Source organism: Belonocnema kinseyi, chromosome 3, assembly GCF_010883055.1.
Source record: "Belonocnema kinseyi isolate 2016_QV_RU_SX_M_011 chromosome 3, B_treatae_v1, whole genome shotgun sequence".
In the NCBI taxonomy this organism is placed as follows: domain Eukaryota; kingdom Metazoa; phylum Arthropoda; class Insecta; order Hymenoptera; family Cynipidae; genus Belonocnema; species Belonocnema kinseyi.
In genome coordinates, this window is record NC_046659.1 from 74,046,534 (window position 1) to 74,058,840 (window position 12,307).

At 27.7% G+C, this 12,307-nt stretch overlaps 1 protein-coding gene across 4 annotated transcripts in view; it reads left to right on the forward strand.

Moving 5' to 3' along the window:
• The window catches only part of LOC117170364 (neprilysin-2-like), an 85,823-nt gene that overhangs the window by 49,731 nt on the left and 23,785 nt on the right, over positions 1–12,307 (forward strand). For 3 of the 4 annotated variants that reach the window (XM_033357111.1, XM_033357113.1, XM_033357115.1), the window contains exons 4-9: positions 1,421–1,666; positions 2,063–2,274; positions 2,350–2,526; positions 2,608–3,102; positions 5,836–6,127; positions 10,991–11,241. In XM_033357111.1, coding sequence (XP_033213002.1) covers positions 1,421–1,666; positions 2,063–2,274; positions 2,350–2,526; positions 2,608–3,102; positions 5,836–6,127; positions 10,991–11,241 — 1,673 coding nt within the window. The remainder of the gene's footprint in view (positions 1–1,420; positions 1,667–2,062; positions 2,275–2,349; positions 2,527–2,607; positions 3,103–5,835; positions 6,128–10,990; positions 11,242–12,307) is intronic. The other variant, XM_033357112.1, reaches the window with a different exon arrangement.

Sequence of the window (12,307 nt, forward strand, 5' to 3'; positions counted from 1 at the left end):
TCTCTAAGTCTTTCATCCGCAACAACAAAGTCGATTATACTGCGGCTATTTCCTTTAGACCAGGTGTACATGTGGATCATTTTATGCCTAAACCAAGTATTTTCTAAATTCTTTTAAATTTGTTTGAATTATTATTTTTCACCCTCGCTGAATTTATTTTAATTCAGCTCTTCTAAATTCACTCAAATTTTGCGTAAATCTGTGCAATATTTTATAAATTTTTTTAATTCACCCAGAATTTGTATTAATTTTATCGAATTTTTCACATATTCTTACATTTTTGAAATTCACTGAAGTTTTTTGTAATTCATTAGTTTAGTTTATTTTTAGAAATTTATGCTGAATTCGTTCAAATTCACCTCAAATTCTTATAAATTGCATTGAATTCTTTCGAACTATAAAGGACAGTAGTCACATTATTAATGCACATTAGTCACTTCTAATCAATTTTAGTAGTCACTTTTTGGATCAGATATGATTCATTTTTTGTGTTAGAAATTAGACATTTTTTCTCACGTTTTTGGTTTTAATAGTTTACTCTTTCACTTTTTTCAAGTAAATTAGACAAATCGAGGCGTCCTAACGGTAGGGTCCAACGCACGCGACACGACTTGACGGTACTTAACCAAAAATAAAAGCAATGTAAAACTAACCGAGAAGTTAGCGCTAGAAAGTCTTTCTCGTGTAATTGAGCAAGATGAGGCTAGAAGTTGGCCAAAACTAAAAGGTGCTCACTCGCTTCATCAAATCATGAAAGTTCTATCTCGGGCGAGCAAAGCATGAAGGTTGCCACTTCTCGCGTTTAGATTATAAGCGAGAAGTGGCACCTTCAAGCTTTGCTCGCCCTAGATAGCACTTTAATGTTTTGATGGAGCGAGCGAGCATCTTCTAGTTTTGGCCAACTTCTAGCTCTATCTTGTTCAATTCCGCGATCTAAAACTTTCTAGTTCTTACTTCTTGGTTAGCTTTTTATTGTTTATATTTTTGGTCAGGTATCATCTTGTCGATCGCGTGCGTTGGCATCCTATCGTTAGGACGCCTCGAAATGGTAGACCTGTGTATTATTTATATATTTTTGACAGCAGTAATTTCTCGAAAGTTTTGCCGTTCAATTCGCCCAATACATTCTTGTTGTCCTTAGGAATCTTTTAAAAACTAGCCACCACAATTTGAATTGTGAAAAAACATAGTTGCAAAAGCGATTAAATTAATTTATTGTCATAAAAAAGCCTTGTGAACTATATTTCGAAAGTAACTGAAAAATTAACGATTTTTATTGCTACTGTCATTGAAAAAATGGAACTAGTTATCAATTCGTTACATATTAGAACACTTACATCATTACTGCTACCATCTTAAAAAAAAAGTAACTTATTAAACGAAGCTAGTTACTTCCCGTTACTGAGTATTTTTCTTGCAGCTTCGAAGATTCTGGACAACATTGATCCTGCTGTAGAACCCTGTGACGACTTTTATAAATTTGCCTGTGGCAAATTTTTAAAGTCCACGGTTATTCCTGATGATCAGACTACTGTTACCACCTTCAGCGTCATCAGCGATAGACTTCAGGAGCAGTTGAGGATTAGCATCGAAGAGGAAATTAAGCCGGATGAACCAAAACCATTCAAGCTTGCAAAGAACTTATACAAGTCATGCATGAACAAAAGTAAGTCATTCTAAAATAAATTTAAAAAGTTACGAATATTCATTGTCTCTTCAACCTTTATTATATATTTTATTTTATTATATATATTTATTCTACTATTCAGCCTTTAAAAATGTTTGTCTTTAAACTGAAAATAGTTTTCCTTTAAAACCTTCGAGGGTTCTAAATTAAAAAAATTATTGGAGTTTCATCAAATGTCTCTTACTTAAAGTATTAAATTACAAAGCGAACAAAAACTTACGACTTTCTAATTTTTAATTCTAAACTTCTTAAACCTTGTACAACTTTCACATCAGCATCTTACGGACATTCTATTTCCAGGTAGTTTCTACTTGAATTTATACTTAATGTATCAAATTTAATTTACTATATAATTAAACAATTATTATTTTCCAGCTACCATTGATGCCAAGGGTTTGAGCCCAGCTTTAGACATTTTGAAGCAATTGGGAGGTTGGCCCGTCATCGAAGGTGAGAAGTGGCTAGAAGAAGACTTTGAATGGAAAGAATCAGTCTACAAATTCAGAAAAGTAGGATTCTCAGTCGATTACTTCTTTGACTTCAGTGTCGGGGTAGATTTAAAGAACAGTACAAGACGAGTACTTGATGTAAGTAACCATTTATTTTAGTTTAGGTTTTATTGGCTTCCAATTAGATATTACTTCACCAGAAAATTTTCCCAGATTGACCAAGCATCTATTGGCTTGTCTCGTGAATATCTAGTGAAAGGTTTCAGTGACAAGATCGTCAGTGCCTACTATAGTTACATGGTCGATATTGCCGTTATTCTTGGTGCTGAACGAACAAGAGCCGAAACTGAATTAAAGGAATCACTCGAATTCGAAATGAAACTTGCCAATGTAAGTATCCAATTACTCAAGAAGGCTCCGAACTAAAATAAAAATTTTGCAACGTCTACCACAATGTTTTTAAAATTTTAGATCTCTCTTCCAAATGAAAAACGTCGCAACGGAACTGCTCTCTACAATCCGATGACTGTGAAAGAACTCACAGGGAATTATACGTCTATTCCTTGGAAGGAATACTTCAACAATATTCTCAAACCCAACGTAGAGGTTGGCGATGATGAATTGGTCATAGTGAACGTGCCTTCCTACTTTAAGGAATTCGAAACACTGATGAAGGAAACTCCCAAGAGGGTCCAGGCAAATTATGTCATGTGGAGAGCTGCTGGAGCCACAGTCAGTTATCTAACTGATGATATTCGTAGGAGACAATTGAAGTACTCCACTGAAGTCAGTGGCAAAGCTGAAAGGGAAGCCAGATGGAAGGAGTGCATTGATGTAACCTCTGGAAGTTTAGGATTGAGCGTTGGAGCTCTCTACGTCAGGAAATATTTCAATGAGGAATCGAAGAAAAGTGCAGTCGAGATGGTGACTGACATTCGCCGAGAGTTCAAGAAAATTCTGAAGCAGGTGAGTCAATCAATAGTTACGCTGAATTCAAAATGCTAATTAGATGACATATCAAAGAATTCTTTCTCTACTATCCGTTAGCTCATTTCAATCGCAAACATCAAACTTCTCCTGATAAACGAAGGTGATGAAGAATGAAAAAATCTTCATGTTCAGTTACTTCATTCACTTTTTTCCTATTTTATTTCTGGCCCTCCATCGAGTCATCAGTATTCTTTGTAAATCATCCTCTAATTATATGTTATGAATCTCGTCAACAAACGTCAAACTTCCGCTTTTTGTAAGCAAAGAAGGTTGCGGTAGAAGAAATAATTCTTGATCTTCAGTTGATTTCACTCCTTGTCTTTCTATATTCTTTATATACCTTCAGTTGTGTCAATCTAAAAGAAATCCGTATTATCATCAGAGATGGTAAGCATCAACCAGTGTAGATATTTTTCACACACTGTGAAAATAGGAATCAACCCTATCGATTAAGTTTACTCTTAAAATAACAGAATATACTTTACGCCTGTTTCGACTAGATGGAAAATACTTTTTTTTTTAAATTGGAAAATTAATTTTGTTCTGAAAAAGATCTACTCCATCGCTCCACTGGGAATCGAACTAGACGGAGTAGATCTTTTTTCAGTAAAAATTTAATTTTAAAATTCAGTTGAGTCATAATTCTTCGAAAACTATCCTCTAATTCTATTGTAACAACTTCATCATCCGCAAAAGTCAAATTTATTTTCCTCCTAAGAAAAAAAAATAATAATAAAGAAACACTTTTTTTATGCTCAGCTGATTTCTCTCACCTTTTTCCATCTTCTTTATGGCTTTGAAAAGAGTCATAATTTTCTCTAATCTACCCTCTAATTCTACCTTAACAAACTGATTATCCACAAACGTCAAATTTCTTCTTCTACCAAGAAAAGAAGTTACTTAAAGAGGAAAATTTTTTGGTCTTTAGTTTATTTGATTCCTTTTCTTTCTATATTCTTCATGACCTTTAGTTGTGTCAATTTAAAGGAATTCGTATTACCATCCGAGATCGTTACCATTGACAAGTGTAGATTTCTTTTCACACACCGTGAAAATACTAATCAGCCCTATCGATCAAGTTTACTCTTCAAATAACAGAAAATACTTTACGCCTTTTCAGACTAGACGTAAAATAATTTTTTTTTTAAATTTTAGTATTAAATTTTTTCTGAAAAAAGATCTACTCCATCTCTTCACTGGGTGGGAATCGAATCGGATGGAGTGGAGCGATGGAGTAGATCTTTTTTCAGAATAAATGTGACTTAAAAATTCAGTCGACTCATCATCCTTTGCAAACTATCCTCTCATTCTATCGTAACAGCCTCATAATCTGCAAAAGTCAAACTTTTTATTCTCCTAAGGAAAAAAGATGCTGAAGAAGAAACAATTTTCTATGTTCAGCTGATTTCTCTAACTTTCTTCCTATCTTCTTCCTGATCTTCAATTTTGTCATCATTATTTGTAATCTATCTCTAGTTCTATCGTAACAAACTCATTATCCATAAACTTCAAACCTATTCTTCTAATAAGAAAAGAAGTTACTAAAGAAGAAAACATTCTTCAAAACTTCAAAAATGTCAACCAATTATATGATCTTGTAATAAACCTAATCTATTTTTAAAATATTTGGTAATGATTTCATGGTGGCCGCTGAGCCGTGAAACCGGGAATTTCACGAGACCGGGAAAAACCGGGAAATCACTGTGAATTTATTGTTGGACCGGTAATTTTACAAATGTATAGAAAAAAAATGTTTAATTAGAAAATCTTTCGCTTTAAAAAATTTTCATTTTAATCTTTAATTTTCAGGCGTACATTTTACTTTTAAGATTTTTTAAATGCAGTTTTAAAGATTTAAAAAATAAGTATTAATTAATTTTATAATACGATTCGGAATCAGTTTAGAATTTTAGAATTTGCAGATTTTACAGATATAAATTCAACTGTTTCAATTGAAAAGCCTTATTAGTTGAACCATTATAAACGCAAGATTATGACTTTATAAACTATTTTCAAATTTTAAATAACTTAAAAATACTATATTCATAATTAAAGGCTTTTATTCAATTTAAGATATTTCAGACTAAAAAATTCCATTTTTAAACCACTTCATTTGAAATTTTTTAATTAAGAGAAAGAACAATTACTTAATATTCAGAAATATTTGATTTTTCAGTTAAAATCAGTAATTATAAATTAAATATTCAAAACTCAAAAAAAAACTTTGAACGTTACAATTTCAATTGCTCTTAAAAAATTAATTTGTAAATCAAATTGTTGAATTTTGATGTATAAGTAGAACACCTATTATTCTTAGACAAAATTCGAGTGAATTAAAGGGATATTTCGAAGTTTAAAAAAAATCAAAATTAATTTCTTTGGCAAATTAAAAATTATCTTTTGGAGATAAAATTAATTTTAAGAGAATATTTTAAAAGAATTAGAAATATTTACAAAATTATCAAAAATTAATGTGAAAGATGCTTTGGAAATTTTTATAATTTTTCAGGATTTTAAAAACATTCGTCGGACAGATTCTAGAAAAATTCGAATCATTTAAAAAGATGTTTGGAAGTTCTGGCAATTTTTTTTAAAATAATTCAAAATTTGAAAAAGTTTATAATAACATGTAAATGTTTCAAGTTTTTATGTATAATTTGAAAGCATCTTAAGAATTTTAAAACTATTTAGTCACCCTGTGGTTTTCAGGTAGAATGGATGGACGAGAAAACGCGACAGAGTGCTTTGGAAAAAGCTGATTCCATGAGCACCCATATTGCTTATCCGGATGAACTTCTTGACGACAAAAAGCTTGAAGAATTCTACGAAAAGTTGCAAATTACCCAGGGTGATTATCTTCAAACCGTTTTGAACCTCACGCTTTTCGGAACTGAATATTCCTTCAGTAAGTTACGGAAACCAGTGAACAAATCCGACTGGGTTTCTCATGGCAGACCTGCTATTGTAAATGCCTTCTATTCTTCAATTGAGAACAGTATTCGTGAGTATAATTTTTTTAAATTGTTTCCAAAAATCAACTGATTAAACTAGTTTACTCTGAAATACATACTAGGGTGGTACAGGTTAATATTTTGAATTTTTTTTATATTGTTGTTCTCACCCCTACTTTTGTTTACATGAAAAAAAATATATCTTCAAATTTGACACGTAAATTATAATGCCTGATCCTTTCTAGAATACTTAAGAGATTAAGAATCGGCCATATATTAAAATATTATACAATTTTAGGAACTTCTTGTGGAGCCTTAAAGAATTTTTCATAAGTGGTAATTGACAGTTTTACGTAATAGTAAGGTCAATGAACACCCTAAACAAACTTTGCTGGTAGAAATCGTAAAGTAGATATATTATGAGTCTTATAATGTAAGTGAGCAATCTTTTTCTTTCAGCAATTTTTAAACTTTTAAAATAATATTTTTATGTTCAAATACATAGCTCCCTTTAAAAAAAAACAGGAAAAGCGTATTTTAGTAGTACTTTCTCAAGAAATTTTGATATTCATATGTACCTCTTGTTTATTAATTTCATCCTTAGTTACAACAAAACGAAAGATTAACTTTTAGAAATTAGTTAAATTTTCAACCAACGAACTGAAACATCAATCAAAAAAATCTTTTCAGAATAGTTCAACTTTCAACCAAGTAGTAGAATTTTAACAAAAACATGTTTATTTTAAATTAAATATGGCTTAGTTTAATCCCAAAAAATAATATTCAATAAGTTGGATGCATTTTTAACCAGGCTTGAATTTCAAACTAAAAAGATGAATTTTTAACAAAGAAAATTAATAATTTACTAAAAACGATAAACTTTTAACAAAGTACATATGGATTATGCAAATAGAATAGTTAAATTTTCAGTTAAAAAACATTAATTTTGAATAGAAAAAAATGGATTTTGAACAAAATAATTCAATTTTCAGCCAAAAAGATAAGTCTTCAACCAAAAAAGACTGTTAACTAACTAGTTCAATGGTCAACCAAGTAGTTGAATTTTCAATCGAAACAGGCGTGGATTTTAAATAAACGACATTTAAATTTAACAAAAAAAGACGAGCTATAAACATTAATCTTTAATCAAAAATATGAATTTTTAATTAGGTATTTAAATTTAGTTTGAAAAAGTTGAGTGTTTAAACATTAAGATTAATTTTTAACTAAAAAGGACGAACTTTTAACAAAATGCATAAAATGAATTTCAAAAAAGTTAAATTTTCAATTTTTAAATCAAGAATAAACAAAAATATTAAATTTCTACCAAAAAGACAAGTTTTTAACTTAACATTAAGTAATATAATTATCAAAAGTAAAGGTACTTTTCTATTTTAAATAATAAGAATGATTTGTTTCTTTAATATTGTTGAATTTTGAAGCCAAATATTTTTCAATAAAAATGTGAACTTCATACCAAACATTTAAATTTTCTAATCAAATAGTTTCGACATAATTATTGAATTCATAACCAAATACTTTAAAAAAATTAGTTCAACGTTCAACAAAGTAGTAGAATTTTAATAAAAATATGTTTATTTTAAATTAAATATGGCTTAGTTTAACCACAAAAAATAATATTCAATAAGTTGGATGCATTTTTAACCAGGCTTGAATTTCAAACCAAAAAGATGAATTTTAAACAAAGAAAAATTAATAATTTACCAAAAAGGATAAACTTTTAACAAAATACATGGATTAGAAAAATAGGGTAGTTAAATTTTCAGTTAAAAAACATTAATTTTGAATACAAAAAAATGGATTTTGAACAAAATAATTCAATTTTCAACCAAAAAGATAAGTCTTCAACCAAAAAAACACCGTTAACTAACTAGTTCAATGGTCAACCACGTAGTTGAATTTTCAACCGAAACAGTTCATTTAAAACGAAAGACATTTAAATTAAAAAAAGAAGAGCTATAAAAAATGGATAATTTTTAAACTGAATTGTTAAATTTTAAATAAAAAATATTAATATTTAACAAAGAAGATTAATTTTCTATAAATGATAATAAATCTCTGATAATATAGATTTATTTTGAATTAAGTATTTGAATTTAATACCAATAAGTTGAATCTTAAAACAATACGATTAATTTTTAATTAAAAATGACGAATTTTCAACAAAAATCATAAAAATAAATTTAAAAAATGTAGTAAAATTTTCAACCAAAACATGAATCAAGCAAAAAAATAATTTTGTAATAAAATAGTTCAACTTTCAACCAAGTAGTAGAATTTCAACAAAAATATGTTTATTTTAAATTAAAAATGGTTTGATTCAACCGCAAAAAATAATATCTATTAAATTGTATGAATTTTTAATCAGACTTGCATTTCTAACCGAAAAGATGAATTTTTAATAAATAAAATTAAGTATTTAACAAAAAAGAAAAATTTGCAACAAAATATACGTGCCATCAAAATGGAATAGTTAAATTTTCAATAAAAAAAATCATCTTGGATAGAAAAAAATGAATTTTTAACAAAATAATTCAATTTTCAATAAAAAAATGAATCTTCTACCAAAAGAAGACTGTTAATAAACTAGTTGAATTATCAAGCAAGTAGTTGAATTTTCAACCGAAACAGGTGTTAATTTTAAATATAAGACATTTAAGTTTAAAGAAGACGAGGTATAAACAAATAGATTATTTTTAAACCGAATAGTTGAATTTTAAATAAAAAATATTAATATTTAACAAAGAAGATTAATTTACTGCAAATAAAGATCAATCTTTGATAAAATAGATTGATTTTGAATTAAGGATTTGGATTTAATACCAAAAGTTGAATTTTTAAACAATAAGAATTATTTTTAAGTAAAAATGACGAATTTAAAAAAAAATGAATAAGAATTTGTTTTTAAATATTCAAAATTGCATGCAAAACATGAATCAAGCAAAAAAATAATTTCTTAATGAAGAAGTTTTACTTTAGAGTAAGTAATTGAATTTGTCTACCAGAAAGGTTTTAGTTTTAAGTCATAAACTGTTACATTTTTTTCAAAAATATTAAATTTCTTCCAAAAGGACGAGTTTTTAATTCTATTTTCAAGTGTAAGAATTATTGATTTATTTCTTCACTATTGTTTAACTTTAAGGCCAAATATGATTTTTGAAGAAAAATGTGTACTTTATACCAAACAGTTAAATTTTCTAAAAAAAATACTTGAATTTTTAATCAAGTAACCGATTTATTAACAAAATTATAGAATTCATAACCAAATAATTTTCAAAACTTAGTTCAATTTTCAACTAAGTAGTTAAACTTTCAACCAAAATTGATGAATCTTGAGCGAATAATAGCATTCTCAACTAAATTGTTGAATGTTAAAGCCAAGTATGATTAAAAAAAATAATTGATTTTTCTACCAAATAGTTAAGGTTTCAAATATATAATTTAATTTTCAACATAATAGATGAATTCTCGGACAAAATTGTTTAATTTTTTAACAAGATAGTTACATTTTTAATGCAATAGCTGATAAAAAAATAAATCAATTAAATTGTTAACTACATAGATTTATTAAAGCAGTTCAACTTTCAGTAAAGTAGTTGGACGTTCAACCAAAATAGATGAATTTTTAACCAAATTATAAATGAAATCTTGGCTTTTATAAATAAATGCATAGCCTGAAGAAGACACCATCATTTACCAATTTTTAGAGAAAAATATTATTTAAAATTTGTTTTATTGTTTTAAAAATAAAAAGTTCTTTAAAAATCTATGGTAAACAATAATATAAGTGTTGCTCAAACTGTTAAAACATGATTTAAATTAATAATAATAGTGCTAAAATTCATTATAAGATACATAAAACCTATGATATGTACCTATTCCGTGACTTTTACAAGAAATTAATTATGCAAACAAACAAAAGATGTTAATAAAATTAAAAATTAGTTCAAAAATAAGTGGAAATTAATAACTTATCCTTTCATAATTATTTTTCCAAAAAAGATTTGTTATTTGCGAGCATTAATCTTATTATGAGATGAAACTATTAATTATTGCTTATGGGCTATTCTTTGGGGCCCCATAAGAGGGTCTAAAAATAATATAATATTAAAAATTATGGCTAATTTCTATTCGCTAAAATCTTCTGAACAGGATCATGTATTGTACATTACTTCAGTTAAATAAAGAAGTTGAATTTGTCTCATATTAATTCAAAGAAAAACATCAAAGTGTTTGGGGCAACGCTAAATATAAATTGATTTGGCTTAAATTTGAACATTAGTTTCTTGTGTATTCTAATAAAACTGGCTCAGAGAAAAAAATATTTTGCAAAGAAAAAAATCAACAATGACGTTCAACTTTTTGTGGAAATTTATTGTGAAATCACAAAAAATAATATTAACGATATGTATGTATAATCTATTATTATTAATAATAATAGTAGTCAATTATACGACGCAATGGAATAATATTATTGTCGTTTTTTACGTCCCAAAATTGACTTCTAGGACGTGAAACAATTTTTGTATACAAAAATATGATTTTGAAAAATAAGGGCCACCCTGATGCATACCCAGGGCTTTTAAAATTATGACTTAACGACTTTTTCCGAATCTTTGGTTAAAATAATTTTTTTAAATTCCTATGTTAAATTATTTAGTCGTTTTATATTTAAATTGCCAAACTTAAATACCTTTTGGACTACCCGTAAAAGCCAATGTTTTTAAAAACTTCCGATTGGATTAAAAGTCAAAGAAGATATAAAATTCCATTAATAATCCGAATTTTGGGTTTTTGTTTCTGCGCTAAACTTTGTATTCTGAGTGTAATATAATTATCAAAATTATTTTCAGATTAGCTTTAATATTTAAGCACCAATTTAAACTTTTTAGAGTTTCCGGCTGGAATTCTACAAGGGGCCTTCTTCAACAATGACAGACCACGATACATGAATTACGGTGCGATTGGTTTTGTTATTGGACATGAAATTACTCACGGTTTTGATGACCAAGGTCGTCAGTTTGATAAGGAAGGAAATCTCGTCGAATGGTGGGAACCAGCAACTAAAATAAAATACCTTGAAAAGGCTAAGTGTATCATTGAACAGTATGGAAATTATACTGCTGAAGAAGTTGGATTGAATGTAAGTGAGATTTATTTTTCAGGGCATTTTTTACTTTTGAGTTTCGAAAGAGGTTCCACTGGATTTTTTAAAAGTGCAATTTATGTAATGAAATTAGTATAAATTCTATGAATCTGATTTTTATTCATGAATTATATTTAATCTATATGCCAAATATATAAATGATTCATAATATCACGGTCCAATCACGCAGTCAAAAAGTACATATTTAAATAAATATCACGTAACAAAATTTTCTTTCAGCCGATTAAACAATTTTAAAATACCGAAAGTAGATTGAATCTAAAATTTTGAATGTTCCCAGAATCGGAAAATTAAAATAAAAAATTTTTGACTTTGATTTCTTCTAAAGTAGAGCTTTTTTCGTAAAGATTTATCATTTTCAGATCAGAAAGTAAAACAAAAACATTATTGACATGTAAAACGAGTGAAAATTACGATATTAAAAAAATGTAAGAAACAATTGAAAAAATAATATTTTCTAAAATAAATTTTTCTAAACGCTTACCCAGAAATAAAAAATACAGAAAATAATTTTAAAAATTTATAAGTATAATTATTGGTAATCATCTTCCGAATATAGAAGATTTTCAGAAAATGTCTTAAATATTATTGATGACAGAAAAAAATATTTGAAAATAACAGTCTATATTTTGGAAAATGACATACAAAATTCATAATTTTTAGGAAATTTTTTCCAATAAATATAAAAATAAACGGACTTAATTAACTGAAAGAGCATTTATTGTGTTTCCGTTTTTAAATGTGTTTTCTTAAATTTCATTTGTTATCTTCCAGAAAAAATTTGCATTATACTTCCCGTCACTTGGATTCAATGCACAGATATTTATAAAAAAAAAGAAAAGTTGTGAACTTGTAAGGGTAATGGTTACAAACAAATTATATTAACAAATAATCGACAATTACGGCTTATTCGTCTTGTAAGTATATTTGTGCTCTAAAATTGCTTGGTTTTATCGTTAGGATGATATGTGGCCATGCAACTTTTAGATTGAATGTTATTAATTAATTCTATAAACAAATTAGGTAAACAAATGTACATCGC